Source organism: Myotis lucifugus, unplaced genomic scaffold, assembly GCF_000147115.1.
Source record: "Myotis lucifugus unplaced genomic scaffold, Myoluc2.0 scaffold_28, whole genome shotgun sequence".
Lineage (NCBI taxonomy): Eukaryota > Metazoa > Chordata > Mammalia > Chiroptera > Vespertilionidae > Myotis > Myotis lucifugus.
This window is the reverse complement of record NW_005871076.1, coordinates 10,012,451-10,032,933: the sequence shown is the minus strand read 5'-3', so window position 1 is coordinate 10,032,933 and position 20,483 is coordinate 10,012,451. Positions and strand designations below refer to the sequence as shown.

General features: G+C 53.7%; 1 protein-coding gene across 5 annotated transcripts in view; it reads left to right on the top strand.

Annotated features, from left to right (window-relative positions):
* The first annotated feature begins 137 nt into the window (after nucleotides 1-137).
* The window catches only part of TCF7 (transcription factor 7), a 33,813-nt gene continuing 13,467 nt past the window's right edge, over nucleotides 138-20,483 (top strand). For all 5 annotated transcript variants that reach the window (XM_006086598.3, XM_014453910.2, XM_014453909.2 and 2 more), the window contains exons 1-2: nucleotides 138-223; nucleotides 732-856. In XM_006086598.3, the coding sequence (XP_006086660.1) occupies nucleotides 761-856 (96 nt within the window). In that variant the 5' untranslated portion in view covers nucleotides 138-223; nucleotides 732-760. The remainder of the gene's footprint in view (nucleotides 224-731; nucleotides 857-20,483) is intronic.

Sequence of the window (20,483 nt, the reverse complement as noted above, 5' to 3'; positions counted from 1 at the left end):
CCTCCCCGCGCGGACGCGGCCCGACTTGGGCTCTCGCGTGACCCGCCCCTCCCTTCCGCGGCCCAGGGGGTCCCCATCCCTCAGAGCCCCTCCAGCCCCTGGGCGGAGTCCCCAGCTTTCCCCGCGCCCCTCACGGCCCCTCCGATTTCCCCGCAGGCTCTCGGGCGGGAACACACTTCGCAGAGACTTTTCCCCGACAAACTTCCAGAAGCTCTGGAGGACGGTGAGTTTCTGCACGGCCCGGCTGCCCGCCACCCGCTCAGGCCCAGACCTCCGTGGGAGGGAGGGAGCGAACCGAGGGGGCGCCTCCCCCCAACGGCAGCTCCAGGAGGCGGTAAAACCGAGGGGGTGGGGAGAGTGGGGGGCGGGTTTCCCGGGCGCCTCCGGGCTCGAGTCACTTCCGGTGCCCTGACCTTTATAGGAGTAAACAGACCCCCTTCATCTCCGCCTCCCCTCTGCCCAGGTGACTGCCTAATCCCCTGTCCCGAGGAGAAAGCGCTGGCAGGGTTCCTGGGCCGGCTGGGAGGGTGGGGGTCAGGTGGGGGCCGCCTGGGGAAGGCCTGGACCTGGATCTTCGCAGAACTTGGCACTGGGCACCTCCATCCCGTTTCTTCTCACGAACTTGAAGGGGACCCCTTGGCAATTCTTGCTTTTCTCTCGAGAGCAGACAGCCTTCAGCCCTCGCTGCCCTGCCCGGGCTGGCGTGTCTGACCCCGCTGTGGTTTTTCCAGGCCTGAAGGCCCCGGAGTGCGCTAGCAGCATGTACAAAGACACCGTCTACTCCGCCTTCAATCTGCTCATGCACTACCCGCCCCCCTCGGGAGCAGGGCAGCACCCCCAGCCGCAGCCCCCACTGGTAAGTGGCCCTAGCCCCCCCGGGTGCCTGCGACCTCCTTGACCAGGTATGTGAGGCCCGAGCAAGAAGTGACTTTCGCTTACAACAAAATAGATACGGGAGAATTCCGTTCTGGTCTGTCTTCCCATTCATGCCGAGCGGGATCTGAACCAGAGAACTGTGCTGAAGGAAGGAGGGGTGGCCCTGGGCACGCCACTTCCCCGCTGGCTGTTGGCTTTTGTCTTCCCAGCTTGCTCACAAGCAGGTGTAGGCCTTATCCTGGTGCTTGGTGATGCTGGGGTGTAATCTTCTCACAGTACATTTGTGCTGAGATCCATCCCCCTGACTCCTGAGGGTGGTGTGCATAGTGTGGTCTGAGCTGTGAGCTCTGTAGTTAGCCTCCCCCCTAAAGCCCGAAGCCCCAAGCCTTGGTGCTGGGAGGAACCCGCAGAAAAGCTGGTGGGCTTCAGATTTCCTGGGTGTGGATCGCTACTTGCTCTGTCCTTATTGGCATGAGTGCACCATGCAACAGAAAGCCTAAACACCATGTGTGGAAAGTGAAGCTGGCTTGGTCTCAAATGCACCACGAAAGGTTTGTTGAGGTGTTTCAAATCAGTAATGTTGGTAAAGGGCCTGTTTGATGAATTTGCAAATTAAGTATGTTTACATACCTAGTGGTTTGAAAAGATTTCATGATCATTACAAACCATGCTTTTCTGACCATTGGAGCAGATGATCTCAAGTGTGAAGAGCCTACTTTGAGTGCTTTGGAGCAGTTAAGCTGCACTTAAAAAAAAAATTCAGATTAGTGTTTCAGATTGTCCTCAGGTAGCCCAAGTTGGGGTGAGGTTAGAGCTCCTAGAGTACATGAAAGGTCTGGGGGACTCTCTTTGGCGGATGTTGGGTGCATATGCGGGCACAGTGTAGGTGGGTCCCACAGGTGCAGGCCCTATCCTGGCTCACATGGCTCATGGTGGGGGTCACCCAGAGGGAGGAGGGTGACTGCCTGGCTTTCTGATCTGGAGATGAGGGTTTCATGCTGAAGGCAGTGGGAGGTGAGATGACAGATTGAGGCTTCCCTCTAGAAACCCAGGATGGAAAGCCTTGTAGACAGCTGACTCAGGAAGTGAGCTCCTTGCCCTCTGCACCCCTATTTTCTCATTTCTAGAAGGAGCATGTTGGATGAGTGTTCTATCTCTTTCTGCTCGGGGGTGGCTCTATCTAGATGTTTGCTTCCTTTCAAGTCTAGCGGGGAGGGGGCTGACCACTGACCTTGCCACCTGATGCCACAGCTCTCCTGAGAGACCTCTGCCCCACAGGAGCAGATGCTTAACAAAGATGCTTTCGGGGCCCCTTAGAAGGAGCAAGCCCTTCGATTTGGGGCCAGGTTGACATAACTCACTACTGCCAAACCACTGGCAGGTGAGTTGCTTGCTTACATGGTCAGGGGCCTTGAGTCACTGTGATAACCCTGACTAGACAAAAGGCCTAGGCCCGAGAACAAGCCTAGCAGGGCAGGCTCCCCTCCTGCTTCTTGTGAGTCCACAGTGGTGCAAGGAGAAGCAGTGTTTCCGAGTTCCTCTCATGGCATGGGCAAGTGGTGGGAGAGTGCCCAGAGAGGGAGGGCCTCGTTCTCTGTAGGGGTGTGATGCTGAGACCATTTGGTGTCCTTTAGTTCACATTGGTCAAAGAGTAGGTGGACCCACAGCCAACTCCAGCCTAAGGATTGGGGGTGGGGTACAACACCCCTCTCCTGGCCTGGGTTGTGTTTTTTTTTCAACTTAGGAGCTTTCTCAAGATACAGCAGATGTATTTGTATGTGTCACACCCTCCCTGTAAGGGCAGACCCCTTGGTTCTCCTCCCCACTCAGCTGCTGCCTCCCCACAGCCTCGCTTCTGGGAGCACAGGAGGAGGACAGGCTCTGGCACTGACTTTCAGTGCCCTGGTGCCAGCTGCTTCAGGGGGTGGGCAAGGGCCTAAGTAGGGGTGGCACTGCGTGCGGAAGATGTATGTGAATGTAGTGGAGCCTCTTTTAAGAAAACTTGAAAGCCCTAGTCAGTTTGGCCCAGAGGATAGAGTGTCAGCCCACGGACTAAAGGGTCCTGGGTTCGATTCCAGTCAAGAGCATGTACCTCCCTTAAAGGCTTGATCCTGGCTCTGGCCCCAGGCACATGCGGGAGGCAACCGATCGTTGTGTCTTTCTCACATCGATGTTTCTCTCTGTCTCTCCCGCTCCCTTCCACTCTCTGAAAACTTGATAGTTACAAGCAAATAGCAAGTAAGAGTAGTTGTTTGCAATACTTGAAGAGTTGTATAGACAATTAAAAATTTGGTTGTGTTTTAAAAAGCAAAATTAATTGACCCTATGTTTTGGGAACACATTTATCATGTGACTCAAGGTTCATGTCTAGAATCAGAAAATATTCTCTTCAAGTGGGTCAGGAACCCCTTGCAGGGGCCCTGAGGGAAAACTGCCTTTGGACGTTTTCTTCAAAGCGGTGCTTTCCTGAGCCCATCTTCACGGCACAAATGACAGGCTGCCCAGCCCCTGCCCGTGGGCTTTAGAACTAGGCTCCCCGGCCCTTTGCCCAGCCCTCTCTGAGAGAATGCAAGTGGTCAGCAGTTGTGCTGAGGAGCTCAAGACCAATCCCTTGACTTCTCTGCCCATGTGTAGATGGAATGTCCATGTGGCTACCACATTCGGTACCTCAAAACAGGCAGACCCGAACCTAGCCTGGAGTAACGGGCCAGGTAACCACCTCAAGCTCAATTGCCACAGGGCAGAGGGAGATTTTTCCCCCCAAAAAAGTTTGTTTCTTTTTGGTACTTGGTGTCTTGTAGACTCTGTAAGGGGAATTAGGTCAAAGTTTATTTCATGGCTGATGTTTGTCAGGCATCTAATGCGGGTTTGCACAGTTACTGGCCTAGAGCAGTCACCACTCCTTATTTTGGTTTTATTTCCTCTGCTCTGAGACCTGGAGATGGGGGTGGAGAGCAGTGAGTGGGTCCTGGGCCAGACTTTGAGGGGCTTCTGGGATGAGTAAGGCATCATTCCTTAGGGAAACACAGGCTTTTGAATATGCAGGACTGATGATCTGGTACAAATCCTCATCTCAAAAGGAATACGAGGCCACATTGCTCTTGTGACCCCTTCCCTGGGCTACACTGAGAACCTGTGGCCTAGAAAGCTGATGAGCTTTTTGCTATTTAGATGAACTGTCCAGAATGGGCAAATCTATAGGGACAGACAGTAAATTAGTAGTTGTCAGGGCCTGGGAGAAGAGGGGTGTGAGGATGGACTCTAATGGGGTTGCTTTTTGGGGTGATGAATATGTTCTGGAATTAGATAGTGGACACATTTTTTCTACCATATGAATATACTAAAAGCCACTGAATCATACACTTTTTAATGGTGAATGTTATAGTACATGAATTACATCTCAGTACAGGGGGAAAAAAACACACCTGAGGCTCTTGGCTCTTATAGGGACTCGGGACTATTTCCCTGTGTCTGAGCACTATAGCCTTCCTGATACCTGGGTGTGCTTCAAGCCAGGGAGTCAGGCATCAGCTCCTGGGTGGAGGAGCCCAGCTAGGCAGTGGACTCATGCTGGGGCTCCTGGCCATTTGGCTCACATTCCCTGACTCCAAGGTCTGAGGTCCAGGTGAGGGCTGTGCAAACAAGTCCCCGGGGAGCAGGAGGTGAGGGTGTGAGCAAGACGAGCATAGGAAGGAAGTGCTGCTGACACATGGCCAGCGTATCCAGGGGAGCTCTGCAGAGATGCACCCACTCAGCCCGCCACACCCCGCAGAGAGAGCAGCAGGGCCTTGTTAGGGAGGGTTACTGATGGTCCATCACCAGCTCTGGTTGGAGTGAAGCCTGTTAGAAGGGAGGCTGGCACCAGGCTGAGCACCTAGGTGCTCCGCCTCTGGGAGCACCTGGCCGAGTGGAGAAGACTCCCTCCTGGCTGGACAGTGCTGTCACAAAAGACCCAGCTGGGAGCATCCTGGGCAGAGCTGATGCAGGAGGGTCTGCTGAGCAAATTCCTAAGGCACAGTTGTCCGACAGGTGAAGACAGAGGGACTGGCAGGCACCTGGGCTCCTCTCCAGATATCCCCGATTTCCCACTTCTCCACTTCAGTCACCACTCCCCAAGCCCAAGCATCTCCATCCCTCACCCAGATGGCAGTAGCAGCCCCCTCCAGGGTCCCTCTGCACCTGCCCCCACCCTAACCCTTACCCTAACTGCCACTCCAGGCTCCACATAGTAGCCAAAGGAGTCCTTTATTTTTTATTTCATTTTTTAAATATATTTTATTGATTTTTTACAGAGAGGAAGGGAGAGAGATAGAGAGTTAGAAACATCGATGAGAGAGAAACATCGATCAGCTGCCTCCTGCACATCTCCAACGGAGGATGTGCCCGCAACCCAGGTACATGCCCTTTACCGGAATCGAACCTGGGACCCTTCAGTCCCCAGGCCGACGCTCTATCCACTGAGCCAAACCGGTTTCGGCCAAAGGAGTCCTTTAAAAACATAAATCAGCCCTAGCCAATTTGGCTCAGTGGATAGAGCATCTTCGGCCTGTGGACATGAAGGGTTCTGGGTTCGATCCAGTCAAGGGCACATGCCCGGGTTGTGGGCTCGATCCCTAGTAGGGGGCATGCAGGAGGCAGCCGAGTGATTCTCATCATTGATGTTTCTATCTCTCTCTACCTCTCTGAAATCAATCAATAAAAATATATTTAAAAAACAACAACATAAATCAGATCCCATCTCCCACCTGATTAAACCCTATAGTGGCTTCCCATTGCTCATGGAATAAAGTCCAAACCACTCACCACAGCCTGAGTGCCTGGGTGGCCAGCACCTGATCACCCCTCTCATCAGCACCATACTCTTCTCTCCCTAAATAGCAGCCACTTCAGTGTCATGATAAGTTTTACAACCAACGAGAATCTTTTCCACCTCAGGACCTTTGCACTTGCCCCTCAGCTTGGAATTCTTTGGCAGCTCTTAACATAGCTACACCTTTTTCATTCCTCATTCGTGGCTTAATTCAAAGGTCGCCTCCTCAGAGAAGCCTCCTTTGGTACCCTCTGTCATGGCCATGGGCCTTGGCTGCCTACCCTCACAGCCTCTCTGGCCAAAGATGGCCCTGCTTTATGATGCACTTGCCATGCTCAGACCAAAGATAGCTCATCCATCAAAAGTATCTCAGCCTGCTCTGGCCAGGTGGCTAAGTTGGTTGGAGCATCATCCCATACACCAAAAGGCTGGGTGTTCTTTCCCAGTTAGGGCACATACCTGGGTTGCAGGTTCGATCCCCCGTTGGAGCGCATATAATCGATGTTTCAATCTTTCTCTCTCACATCCATGTTTCTACCCCCCCCCCCCCTTTCTCTCTCTCTAAAATCAATAAACATATCCTCAGGTGAGGATAAAAGAAAAGGGCGGGAACAGTATCTCAGCCTTAGTGTCCTCATCTGCACAATGGGAGTGGTAAGCCCTCCTCCCAACATTGGAGTGAGGTCAGGAGGCAGAAGTGCCAGGGAGGTGCCCAGGGAAGTGCTGGTGTGGCCTGGGCTTGCGACAGTGGTGGTTGGGTCAGGACTGATGCTTTCTCCCTTGCTGTCCTGGCTCCTCTGGGGCCGTTGTGGCTCAGTTGTAGCCCCATGTGGACTACCATCTAGAGGGCTGTATCTCCACTTTGGGCCACAGGGGCCTGGGGATCTGAATCCTGGGGCCAGCCCTAGGGTGGGGACACAGGTGCACAGACCCCCTCCTCACTGCTGCTCTACGTCACCCAGGGGTTCTTGGAAGGGGAAGTGCTATTCCTGGGCCAGGACAGGAGCTGTGGCCACTCAGTTTATCCTGAGAATCCTCTCCCACCACCCTAAGTATTTATCTGAAAGAGGTCCCCTTTCCTCAACCATATAGAACCCCTTACACAGGATGATAGGGGCTTAAGCTATTTTGTAAGAAAAAAAGGGAAAGAGACCCACGTGGTCATTAGCCTCCGAACCATCCTCAGACCTTTTCTCACAGTCACCCCTGCATGCCCCCCTGTGTCTTGCCACGATTCTCCCTTTGTGTGGGGGTGCATATTTGCAGGCCCCCTGACAGTGCCATGTACAGCATCTTTACTTGTTTATCTCGAATACTGACTCTCTCCCTCATGTGGCCTCGTTTGCTCACAGGTTGGGAAATGTTGCTCTGTAGAAATCACTCCTTAGTGGCTATTTTGCTTATTTTCCTGGAGCACAGTATCCAAGGAGAATTATGGGACCAAGAGGGAGGAAGAATCTGGCATTTGCTTCCCTGTAGCCCCAGTTCACTTTGGGATCCTTGCAGGGCCTGAGTATACATGGCTAATGTGGACTTTCTCTTTCATCATTCATGTAATAGGTTTGTCGTGTGCATTGGGACTTAGAAGTTATTTTGACTTGCATTCTTTCCTGACTTGGAAGGCCATGTGGTGTTGGCTGTGGTATTTGGAAAATCTGCAGCACCCCCTCAGCTGCTCCCCAAATCGGGCCTTTCAGGACCAGGAAGGTCCATCCTGCAGATCCCTGCACCACCCTGTTCCCAGGGACAGCAGTTTTAGGGCTGCCCTCTAGCTCAGCGGGGTGGAAAGGCTAACAGAGAGCTTTGGGTTGGTTGCCAGGACCCAGGTATTCTTCCTGCATTCTTACCACAGTTTCACCAAGTCAGTTTCCACAGCCAGGAAATAGGGACATTCATACCAGCTCTGTCCACCTCCCCAGGTGCCCAGAGGCTCGGGTGTGAGTGGGGTTGAAGGGAGGTCTTGGTGATCCCCTCCCAGAGGCTGCCAGCAGCCCATGCCTCCTGGGTCTCCTGAGACTCCCATGCTCTGTCCCTGCGGGAAAGGAGGTTTAGTTGAGCTGTAAAAATGGGCTCCAGGGGCACTGGCTTCAAGTCATTTAACTGCTGAGGTCTAGCTGGATCAGGATGGACATAGAGCCACATGGTGAGGATAGGGGGGCCTTCTTAGGCAGCTGCGGTCCTGAAGACATACAGTCACACTCCCTCATACCTTGTGACTGGCTGCTTCCTGCCACTGTGTACAAACAAGACTCTGTTGGAGGAAACAGGTGTTTTATCAGGTCACAGGGCCTCCCTCCCCCAACGGTAAAGTGCCCAGATCCTCGGGTAACAACCCTTCTTCTGCAGGTGGGGACAGTAAGATCAGGTCAGTACTGGTGTGGCCTGGGCTTGAGACGGTGGGGGGACTTGTCCAAGGCCCCTTAGGAGAGTGGAAGGGGAAGGCATTGAGTCTAGAAGACCCACCCTCAAATATATCTGCCACTTCTTGGCTGAGTGGCCTTGGGTAAGTTACTTAACTCCTCTGGATCATAGGTTCCTCATCTAAAATTGAGGATAATGAGAGTTCCTACCTCCATGGGTTACTGTGGAATGGATTGCGATAGTGTATGTGAGATCCCTAGCACATAGTAGATGCTTCATGAATGGAAGCCACTGTGGGAGGGATTGAACAGTGATAATGGCCCTTGTGAAGGGCGCTGTGCCAAGTAGGTGGGGCACTCCTGAAGCTGAGACTGGGCTGGAGCCGGGGTGCTCTCCCTCAGCTCAGCAGCCAGCTCGCCTGGGGCAGTGCAGAGGACAGCTATTCTGCCCATCTGGCCCTAGAATCCTGGGCCGAGACCCCTACTGGCAGTTACTGAGTCACCTGCTCCTACCCCCACCCCCACCCCCACTGTATACTTGGCCTTGTCTCAGCACTGAGAGGACAGCTGCCTCTGCCCGCCCAGAGCTCAGTCCTGGCAAGGCCAAGAGACTCTCCTGTGGGCTCAGAGTCAGCTTTGAGGTTCTGCCTGCCTGAGTTTGTAAAGGGCACCGAGGAGGGAGAGAGGCCAGTGGGGGCAGCCCGGGAGGGTTCCAGCTGGCCAGGAACCTGCACAGTTGAGAGTGAGAGAACACTCAAGGTGTGGGGACACAGCTTGTGCATAGGGTGTGAAACAGAAATTTGTATTTTCTTGACCATTGGAAGGGTGGACCAAAGCCCAGATCTGTGGGGGCCACGAGGTGAGGCTAGAGAAACAGGGCTAATACTGATGGCCCAGCATGTGACCTTGATGCCCAGGCAATGCTGGTTCCAGAGCCTGGGAGTGCCTGGTGGGCACATGTGGTGTGTTGGCAGCACAAAGGTCAGGGTAGTGCCCACCAGGGCAAGGCAGGCAGAGCCTGCACCTGGCACAGGATGGATGTTGGTAGATGCAGGGTAACGGAGGTGCGAGCAGGGCCTGGGGAGGGGTGGGCTTTGGGGAGGTTCAAGGGTGCTGGCACGTGCAAGGCAAGAAGAGTACCTCAGAAGTGGAAGTTTCCATTTTAGTGTTATTGTATTTGACTCTCAGTCTCTCCAGGGTCATGAGTGGAGGGTTTTGGCCCCCTGTTTACTCAGGGGCACTGAACCTCAGAGGTCAGGTCCCACCCATTGGTGATTCAGCCAGGGTGTGGAGAGCACCTCTCAACAGCATTGTCTCTAGCAGGACTCTGAGGTTCCAGGAGTCTGACAAGGGGGTTCTCTGAGAACCAGGACATTGTTAGCTTCTTCCTTCAGGCAGTTTGCTGCCTCAGCTCACAGGCCTATGATGCTTGGGGTTTGGACATGGGTGCCGCCTCCCTCCCTAAAAGGTGTAGTCCATATCATCCTTCACATGCATGAAGTCTCTGAGCTGCAGCGGGGTGGGTTTTTCCTGGTCAGAGGATCTGGCCCCTTCTTGGCTCAGTCCCCTGGTGGGTGAAGAGACTGTCCCTTACTGGGTAGGGGGTAGGGACCCTGGCCTGGGGTGTGGCTGAGATGCACGTGATCTGATCCTCTGGGGAGGCTGCCTGTGTAGCTTGTCTCACCCATTGAGACTGCCTGCCTGGGCTGTGTCAATAGACAGAGCCTTAACGCCCAGAGGGAGACTGGAGATACAGAGCCTTCACACTGTGGCAGACTTCTACAGCCATAGCTCCCCAGAGGTCAGAGGAAGTGGATGTTCTGCCAAATAAGCTTCTCCCTGCCCCCTTACTCCTCCCATTAAAACAACCAACTCTTTCTCCCTCCAAGGACAGGAGAGCTGTCTGGGCCCCACTATCTGCTTCCAAATGATGGGTATACAGCTGTGGCTGTAGGCATGGGTGGGCAGGCTGAGGCCCCAGGGAACAGTGGGCTGGCCCCCTCCTAGAAAGCCCCATTTGCCCATGAAGCCAGGGGGCTGTGATGAGTAAGGAAGCCAGGGGACCAGGGCATCTCCTCTCATGGCTATATGAGTTCAAGCAAATCTGTTAACCTCTCTAGGTCTCAGTTTCTCCCTCTAAAATGGGGGCAGGGGATCCCTAGCCTTGGCGGATTTCTGAGCGTCAGATAAGTATTGGCTGGAGAGGCCTGCTGTGGGGGGTGGGGGGGGCTATTATAAGGATTGCTCCAGGGCCAGCCTCCCCATCAGGCAAGAAGCGATTGTGGGGAGGGAGGTACAGGTGACGGGAGTCCAGGCTTAGGGTATTCTGACTAACTCTGACCTGGCTCTGGTGGCAGCAGGCCCAGCCTCCCAGTCTGCTGGGCCGCCATCTGAAACGCATTACCGATGCTTTGTAAACTCTACATCATTCAGCCACATGAAAGCCTGGAATCTAAAAATAGGCACTCCCAGAAGACGCCCCGCATTGGTGAGGCTCAGCTGACCTCTGCACGAACACCCACCACTAGGCCACCTCCCTTGCCAGGGAGCCCTAACTGACAGGACCACACCCACCCATCCTCCCAGCGTGGGCAGCCACTGCCTGGGGCCACTTTATCTGGGCGCAGATTTCATCCAGCTGGTCAAAGCTTTAGGCCCCAAGGCCTCACCCAGGGCAGAATGTCTGAAAGAACCAGGAGGAAGCAGAGTGTGTTGGTGGCCCTAAGACCCCTTCCTCAATGCCATACACGCCTGGAATGTCCATGGGAAAGTTAATGGTGAAACCATTGGAGCCATCTTACAGATGAGGATACGGGGTCCTGTGGAGGAAGAACACAGAAAGGGAGCCTTGGCCACTGTCAGATTGGTGGACAGGGCGGCCACTGGCTGATGTGCTGGTGTGAGAAGGGCAGGGGCCTGCCCAGGATCCTGTGGTGGCGGTGGAGAGCCTGCTGCAACAGGAACGGGGAGCGGCTGTGGGTCTCCAGGCTGCTAGGCTTGACTCTTTGCCTTGCTTTCTGTGGGTTCCCTTTCCCTATGGTCTCCATGACCAACTGCAAACCACTCTTTTCCCTAAAAATAAACATGCTTATGGGATTGGGGGAAGCTTTGTAACTATCAAAGGAAATAATAGGGTGTTTAAGAAAATTACATTGCGTTTTAAATAACCAGCATGAAAGTCATTAAGTTTGAAGTTTCATTCAAATCATATGGCTCTGTGGCTGGCCTGGTGGCCAGGCAGGCAGAGGGTGGGTGAGGCAGGCAGAGGGTGGGTGGGCCTGGGCCCTCAGATGCTGAGAGACAGCCTGTGGAGAGTTCTGCAGCAGCAGCAGCAGCAGTGAGGTCTCTGGTGGGATAAGCTACCCAAGGGTCCAGGCGGCGTGGCCACTGTGTTTGCCAGGCTGTGGCCACCACCCCAGAGCTTGCTGGCTGGCTTTGAATCAGGGTGCAGCCTGGGAGCCACCCAGCTGTGGTAGGCAACCCCATGGGTGGGGCTGAGGGTGACCGCAGTCCACAGGGTGTGGGGACAGATGAAGCTGGGATTGCTTAGGCTACAGGGATTGATGGCCATGACGAGTTGGGGGTTTCAGGGAAGATGGTTTGGATTAAAAAAGGCTAGAGGAGATCTACAGGGCCAGGGCCACATCTGTCCTCTTCATTGATGGAATTTCAGTGCCTTGCATAGTAGGTGCTCAGCAAACAGTTGCCAAAAGAATAATAGCAGCAATAGTGCCAGATCTGTACCAGGGTTTTTAATCCCAATATCAAGATCCTTGCAAGAAAGTAGATACTATTATTGCTCTCATTTTGCAGATGGGGAAACTGAGCTCAGAGTGGTTAAGATCGTGCTAATACCTAGCAGATCAGGACTTGGACTGAGGTCTGTTTTATCTCAAAGCCCATGCTCCTCGCTGCCCTGCCCCTTAGCTGGTGAATGTGTGGAGATGGGGGCATTGTAGGCCAAGAAGCTGAAGGTCTCTGGTGGGATAAGCTAGGCGAGGGTCCAGGAAAAGTTTTCCCTACTCTTTTGGGTTCATGCGTTGGATCCAGCTGGATTCCTCTGGCCCCAAGGAAAGATTTGGTCTTCATTACCCCACTGCATGTGACCTCATAGCTCTGGGCTTGGGTCAGGGCTGGACCCTTTCCTTCTTGGATGCCTGGCAAGGTCAGGGCTCCCAAAGCCAAAGAGGTTGTATTTCTTGGTTAGAGGCAGGAGCACAGGGCTTCCAAAATAAATGCTACCTGGAAAAGTGTTTATAAATGACATTTAAAATTGAATCAGGTTTGATGCATGACATAGGACAGGTCCTGGTCCTAGCTTAGCTCAAAGCTCATTGTTGGGCTTCTCTGGGCCCAGGAGCCCTCCTCTGTGTGGTCTGGGGTTAGGCTAGAGGGTTTCTTAGACCCTGAGTCACTGCTAATGGCTGGACTGAGGAAGTTGAGGGCATCCTTGAATGTGCCCCCCACGCTCAGTGGGAAAGCTTTTGTGAACCAGAGCCAACTGCCAGCCCTGCAGGGGCATTTTGAGAGCAGTTTTTTCTATTGCTACTATCCTCTGCTTCCCGCCCCCGACTTTAGTCACTGAAAGCGAGTCAGGAGCTCAGCAGTCTGAGCCGATAGCAACCAGGCAATAGTCCAAAGGAAATAGAGGGCCAGCGGCCCCAGCCTGGCACAAAGGCTGGCTTTCCTGAAAAGCCTTGGTCCAGGAACGCACTTGCCTTTGTCATTATTAACTCCCTTAATCCTGACATCAATCCAGTGAGGTATAGCCATGGTACAGTTGGGGAACCTGAGGCATGGAGAGACTGGCACCTTGTAAATGCTGGAAGAGGGATTTGAACCCAGGCATGTACTTGTTTTTACTGCCCTTAAACTGCCATGCTTCCTTGCCTCTTAGACAATTTATCTCTCCACCCAGTTTTTTAAAAATGAATTTATAGTTACAGCTGGGTCTCCCTGTTCCATCCCTCCCCATACTTCACCCCCAGCAATTTGGCATTTCACCCTCTCCCCTGTATTTTTATATGGTTACACTCAGGTGTGTATCTATAAGAGCTGCTTGGTGTGGTTTGGGAACCCCTAACTCAACCTCATTAGGAAGCTCCATCACAGAGGGGCCCTGTGGCAGTTGGCAGCCCTGCCCTCCTCTCCCACTCACACTGGGCAGGAGGGGCTTGGGTAGAAGCACTGGGGCCTGAAGCCTCCAGCAGCTCCTTTCCTCTCCTTGCTTGCATTCCCTTTGGATAAACCGCTGAGTCCAGGCAGAGCCCCAAGGGCCTTAACTGGCAATAGCTACAAGGGGTTAGACCTGAGTGAGCTTCCTGACTGTGGCCCAAGGCAGAACTGTTCTGGGACTAGTACAGGCCAGGCAACTCAGACACCCTTGCTCCTCAGAAGCTGGCTGGAATGAATCTGGCTGGGAACATAGTGCCGAAGCTGGGGGTGAGATCTCCACGTCTGTCCCTTCCACCCTCGAGCCATTTCTGACCATCAGCCTCCGAGTTTCTGGGCCTGGACAAGGCTCTCCTGGCTCTCACTCCTAGACAGCACACTTACCCTTCTAGGTAAGCCCTATGGAGAGCCACCCCAGGGGCTATCCCACCCCTCCTGGCATGTGGAGGGGAGAGCACAGCCAGACCCTGTGGGAGGATAACCTCTCGTTTTCCCTTTAGTCCAGTGGTTCTCAACCTTCCTAATGCCACGACCCTTTAATACAGTTCCTCATGTTGTGGTGACCCCCAACCATAAAATTATTTTCGTTGCTACTTCATAACTGTAATTTTGCTACTGTTATGAATCGTAATGTAAATATCTGATATGCAGGATGTATTTTCATTGTTACAAATTGAACATAATTAAAGCATAGTGATTAATCACAAAACCAATATGTAATTATATATGTGTTTTCCGATGGTCTTAGGCGACCCCTGTGAAAGGGTCGTTCGACCCACAGGTTGAGAACCACTGCTTTAGTCCTTTATGATAGAACCTAAATCATTCAAGGACAGGGTCATGGCACCCTTCACATAAGGCTAGGTGGAGGTCAGAGCCAAGCTTCCAGTCAGTTTGTTCCAAGAAAGGTTCTTGGCAAGGAGTTGCTGGCAGAATTGGTGGTCCCAGCTCCCCAGTGGGCTAGAGACCCAGTGTGGGGAAGAGTAGAATTTGAGAACCGCTGGCTCCTTGGTCTCCATGCTGGCACACTACCAGATAGTCTGTGAGGTCTGTTGCCGGGTGGTAAAGATCTTTGGCCAGGAACCCCAAAGGGCTGGATTCAAATCCAGATCTGTCACTACTTGCTGAGAGACCTCAGGCAAGTTGTTGAACCTCTCTGGGCTTCCCTTTCCCCACCTGCAAAATCTGCACAGTCACACAGTGGTTGGGAAGACTGGTGGGACTTTGGTGGGGAACAGAACCCTGCAAGGTGCTAAGGCACACAATCAGCTTTTAGTAGTGGGGGCTGCTATCTCTAAACCTGTACCTCTGCTGGTTTCTTCCTGCCTTTTCTACAAAGCCTTATGGTTTTGCTCCCAGGGGACCAAAATCTCTGAGCTCAAATGCCTCCTTCCCCAGAGCCTTGCTTTCCCTACTGCCAAAGACAGGCTGAGCTCTTAGGTTGAGTCCTGGCCTGCCTCTGCCACGGTGGGCTCTTGGATGGCTGGGCAACTACCCAGTGAGTGACTACCTGGGGATGGGAGGTGCCCAGCCTCAGGGCTGCTGCAGAGTCCCCAGACAATGTGTCGGTAGCATCAGCTAGCAGCTCGCTGCAGCAGCTCCCGGAAGCTTGTATTTTCCTCTAAAAACATCCTGTCCTGAGGGGCGTTCACCTCAATGAGGAGGAAGGAAAACACAAACGAATGCATAGAAACCGCTGGAGGCTGTGGGCCAGGCCACTCAGCTCACGAGGCTCAGCTAGCTCCGAGGGTGCCTCGGCTGGGCTGGGTCTAGAGCAGGCCTGTGGTTTGCCAAGGCTGCATGCAGGGACCCAGTCCTCACCTCTGCTGTGGCAGGGCCCCGTTATCTGATGTCGAGGCCAGGCAGCTGGTGGACTGGTCACACGCACCTGGCAGGGCTCTGTGCAACCATGGGAACAGTCCTGTGCTGGTAGGCAGGACCAAAGCCTCCTGGTCCACGAGGGTGCGGCCCAGCCAACCTCCAGCCCTGTAGCTCCACAGACGATTCGGCCACGGCTCCGTGGTCTGGGGTGGGCGTCTGGCACAAGACGTCCAGTATGATGTGGGTGGGGAGCTTTCGGGCTGTCCTCTGGAGAGCACCATGTCCTGGGCAGCAGGGCTCAGAGCGGGGGCTGAGGATAAAAGGGCATGAGCCCAGCTGGGGGTATATCTGCAGAGGTGGGGTCTGGAGGAGTCCACAAATTGAGGCCCACTTGATATGCAGGGAGTCCCCTTTGGAAGATTTTGGGGTACCTGTCTCCCTCTGGGGAGTTCATTCTCATGGTCCCAGGACTTGGGGGAGCTTCCCACTCAGCAACTGGCCAAAATCCTTAGCACTTAATTTAAGCACCAGTGGCACTGGACAGTGGACCCCAGCTCCAGACACGAAGTCTGAGGGAGCTGTGGGGTTGCCTGGAGCTGGGAGAGGAGCCCAGAAGAACTGATTGAGGCCAGAGTAAATAGATGCTCAGGGCCAGGCTATGGATGGAGCCTGGCTCAGAGCTGGCAAGCCTGGCTCTTTGCAATGTGGGGAAGAGAAGTGAACTGGAGGGGGCCTTTTGAGCAGGGCTACTATGATAGAACCAAAATCATTAGGTAGTTGGGCCAAGGAAATGAAACCCAGGCTGCAGTATGCTCCCCCAAATCATGTGTCCTGGCATGGGCCTGGGTGTCTCAGAGGAAAGGGTACTTTTTCTAATTAGCACAAAGGTACCATTTGAACTAGTGGCGGCCCTGGCTCTGTCTGGTCATTCTGACTCCCAGAGGTATTGCAGGCAGGCAAAAGTCAGGGTAGGAGGAGGTTCAGGGTCTCAGGTACCAGGCAGGATGTCCCTGACTCTAAGCATTGGCCTCAGCTCCTCCCATCTTCCTGTGAGCTACTGACCCTGTGCCCAGCTCCACCAAGGTGCTCTGTCCAGTGCTGGCACATTCTCTCTAAACACTGGCTTACACTGGGTGGGGCACCCATCCACAGTGCTAGAGACCCAACTTTGAGGGCCTAGCTTTAATTTACATAATAGGGATAGTGCAGGGTATGATCTCAGACCCCAGGGAAGGAATGAAGACAGACACTTATAGCAAAGCCAAGTCAGTGCTATAGTCGGTGGGCCTTAGCAGAGGACTCCTGCTCAAATGGGGAGGGTAGGAAAGGCTTCGAGAAAGAAGTCTCATTTATGATGAGTCCTGAAAGATGGATGGGAATTGGATAAGCCAAGAGGAGGGGAGAGTTCTCCCGGCAGAGGAAACGTCATGGCCCTCAGGGCCAGCAGCCCTCAGTGGCTGGAGCAGTGAAAGGAGGGGAGAGATGAGAGTGGCTGTCTGGCATCACATGTGACATTTATACTACTAGAGGCCCGATGCATGAAATTCGTGCAGGGGGCTCAGCCCCCACCACCACGGCAGCTGCCTCTGCCTTGGCCCCCCGCCGCCGCAGCTTCGTCCAGAAGGACGTCTGGTCTAATTAGCATATTACACTTTTATTATTGTTGATTTCTTTTATGTGCCTTGGTGGAGAGAACAGTAACTATCAATAGCCCACCTTTGTGTCTGGTCAGGCCCTGCCATTAAGGAACAGAGGCTCAAGGTGTGGATCTGACACTCCTTGTCAGGGCTCGTCCCCAAGGACCTCTCCCTAGCTCCACAGCAGGCATTGGGAACCCCCACGAGCCAGGAGCTGAGAGACTGAAGTCAGCTCCTGGCAGATGAGTGAGTGAGGCATGCAAAGATTCTCAGGAGCACCGGGGATTCAAGAGGCCTTCATTCAACAAGTCTTAGCGACTATGCTCAGAACCTGACAGGAAAAGATGATTTACCAGCCAATTCTGTCTTCCAGGCTCCCCAGGCTGACCTCTGACCAAGGGGCATCTCTGCATGCTGGGCTTTTGGAACCCCACCCAAGTCATGGTCCTTTCCAAGGAAGTGACCCTTAGCCTGAGGTCAGCATGAGGAGCCAGCCTGGCAAAGAGCAGAAGGAAGTACAGGAAGTTGTGAGAGGAGGGAGAAAGGGATAGGTAAAGGTGCTAAGAGGAAGAGCTGGGCACCTGGTAGGAGAAGTGTAGGCCTGAGCAGCGGGGCATGGCTGGGATGTCGCTGTGCCATAGTGATGTGGGCTAGGACTCTGGGGGCCATGTCCATTGATCACCTGCAGGCAGGCAGGGGTGTGGCCAGAACCCCAATAACAGGAACCTGCTGGAACATTTTTAGGATCAGGGAATCACTGGCTCTGGTAACTCTGACCAACCAGGCTGGAGAAGGGGGACATTGGCTTTAGGACTGGGACTCCCTCTTCTCTTCCCCCTTGTTCTGTCCATGATAGCCATAGAACCTTTGCAGTAGAGTGGGTAGAATCCCAGCTCTGCCACTTACTAGCTGTGTGACCTTGAGCAAGCTATATAACCTCTCTGTGCCCAACTTTCCTCATCATGGGAATAGTAATTATACCGATATAGGTTTGTTTTAGGAGTATGAGTTGAACTCTGTAAGGTGCTCAGAGCTATGCCTAGCACATGGTAAACACTCACCTGTCATTAACAGATGTTGTTCTCTCAGCCTGGAACATTCTTTTGCATGGCACATAGTAGGAGCTTAGTAAATATATCTTGATCAACTGTGTCTGCCAATAGCAACCAACTAAGAATTCTGGTGTGTGTGGAGGGTGGTGGTAAGGGGTGGGTGTTTTTCCTGACACAGCCTCTGCCACAGGGAGGCCTTCTTGGGAGGACCTGGTCAGCCCCACATGCTCCTCAATCTCTGTCTTGAGGGCAGAGGAAGCAGCAACTTTCTTCACTGGGAAAGTGTTGTGGGGCTCAAGCGTTTGGGGGTTTTCAGAGTCAACCGTCAGAGGCGAGGGAGTTTCTCTGCTAGCGGTGGCAAGGGCTCTCAGGGTGCGCACAGCCTGTGAGCAGACCGCTGCGGTCTGCAGGGAAAATGCCGACTGTGTTTATTTTTCACCTGAGCCTGCAGGAAGTTAAGGGGGGTTAGGAAGGGAGGAGGGGAAGCCAGCCAGCCAGGCCCAAGCTCAACTTCAGAGCAGAGGAGATCTACCTCAGGAGTCCCTCATTTCCACCTGTGCCTGCCCAGCCCTGCCCTTGGGCCCCTTCCTGGCTCCAGCCTGCTCAAGAAGAGGAGGGCATGCTGGGGCACCGCAGTAAGGAATTTCCAGCCATGAGCTAATGAAAATATCCCAGAAGGATGAGGACCACCTCTGGGACATGATTTTGAGTTCGGCATGGGAAGAGCAGTAAGAGCAATGCAGCAGCAGGAAGGACCACCTCTGCTGAGACTGTAGCAGACATAGCCTCCCAGCCCCAGGGTTTGAGTGCTGGATCCGTCTTGGAGTCTGGAGGGAGGGGTTCTCGGGGAAGGGGGCACTGCAGGCAAAGGCAAAGAACAAGAGTAGGGGTCCTGAAGTGTTCTGATCAAGGACTATGGACTGCTATTGAGTCTTTCATTCATTTATACCAGGGGTCCTCAAACTACGGCCCGCGGGCCACATGCAAATACAAATATTGTATTTGTTCCCGTTTTGTTTTTTTACTTCAAAATAAGATATGTGCAGTGTGCATAGGAATTTGTTCATAGTTTTTTTTTAAACTATAATCCGGCCCTCCAACGGTCTGAGGGACAGTGAACTGGCCCCCTGTTTAAAAAGTTTGAGGACCCCTGATTTATACAGTCTACCCTGCTGTGAGCACTTAATGAGTGTCCAGTTCTGTGCTCAACACACTGCCCTCAGAGGTAAGAAAGATGAGTTTGCACCATCACGATGCTCAGGACCTGGTGGGGACAATTGACCCAGGCCTCCTTCCCTTGGAGGCTGGGCACAGTCAACACCAGGTAAAGGAGAGGAGAGGAGCTCCCGTCACTGGGCTTCCATACACAACACCAAGCCTCAGGCAACCCCACCCTGTTGTCTGGGCAGCCTGGCCCTGGGACAACCTTGTGCTGAGGCCGTGGAGCGGGACGTTCCACTGGCTGAAAAGGGTATGAGACACTGGGCCCTGTGCCAGACAGCTCCCCCTGGCTACCACCACTAGGCATGGAGGGGGTTGGAGAGTGAAGCCGAAGGGCAGCCTGCATGAACGTGGGAAGGACTGGCCAGGCCCTTAATGCCCTACCCTGGAGCCCTGGCCACCTCAGGGCCTCCAGCTGCTGGCAGGCTCTGCCCTACCCCTGCCCACCTGGCACTTCTCCTGTGCTTTGGCTGCAGGCTCCTGTTTAATGAGGCTTTTCCCTAGTTCCCAGGGAAGGCTGGTAGACAGGATGAACCCTTTGTCCACCAGGCAACGCCCCACGCCCCACCCCACTGCTCCTGTCACACACATACATACTAGGCCAGAGGCTGTAGGCTGAGCTGAATTCTGTGGTTTCCTAGGCCTAGCCTGAGCTGTGCTGCAATCTAGGGCTTAACCAGCCTGGCCAAGGCGGGTCAGCTCTAGCCCTCCTCAGGGAGGGTGGTTTGCCCAGAAGCTTGCTGTGGAGCCAACACCCCTCCGCCCCAACCTTGCTCCAACCAGGCAGAGTGGGACTCTGGAACTCTCTTCCTAGAGCTGGCACCTTGGAAGTCTTAGGCTCTGCTCCTAAGACTTCCCACTGCTCACCCAGAAGCCAGGCTTACAGCCCTGAGTGCCAAAGCGCCAGAGCCAGGGCTAGATGTCAGGGTCTTCTCGGAAGCAAGATCTTAGACTCAAAAGTCCCCTGTGGTGTAGAGGGTGTCCATTCCACCCTTTGGGCCAGGGCACCAGGCATTTGTGCTCTCAGGCAGTGAATGGTGGAATGACTGCCACCAGGGTCCCAGGTTCTTGAGGGAGTAAACCCTGAGGCTCAGTCTCCTGACTTTCATGAAGCCTAGTCAGGGCTAATGCTGTCTGGCTACCACTACCCTAGGAACCTATCAGGATCAAAAGGCCCCAGAGGTTTCCAGGAAGCTTCCTACCTTCATAAGCCCTCGGCTCCAGCTCCTAAAAATTTTATAAAGCCGGGTTTTTGCATCTGTGACCAGTGAGGTAGGCAGGGCTGATATTCTCATCCTTCTTTTACAAGGGGCAAACTGGCCCAGGATCCCATAGTGAAAAGATCAGTAAAAGGTCAGTAAGCCTTGAGATGAGCTTCCCAACTCACTCACTTCACATCATGGTACACTTAAAAATTATCACTGGAGCCCTAACCGGTTTGGCTCAGTGGATAGAGCGTCGGCCTGCAGACTGAAAAGTCCCAGGTTCGATTCTGGTCAAGGGCATGTACCTTGGTTGCGGGCACATCCCTAGT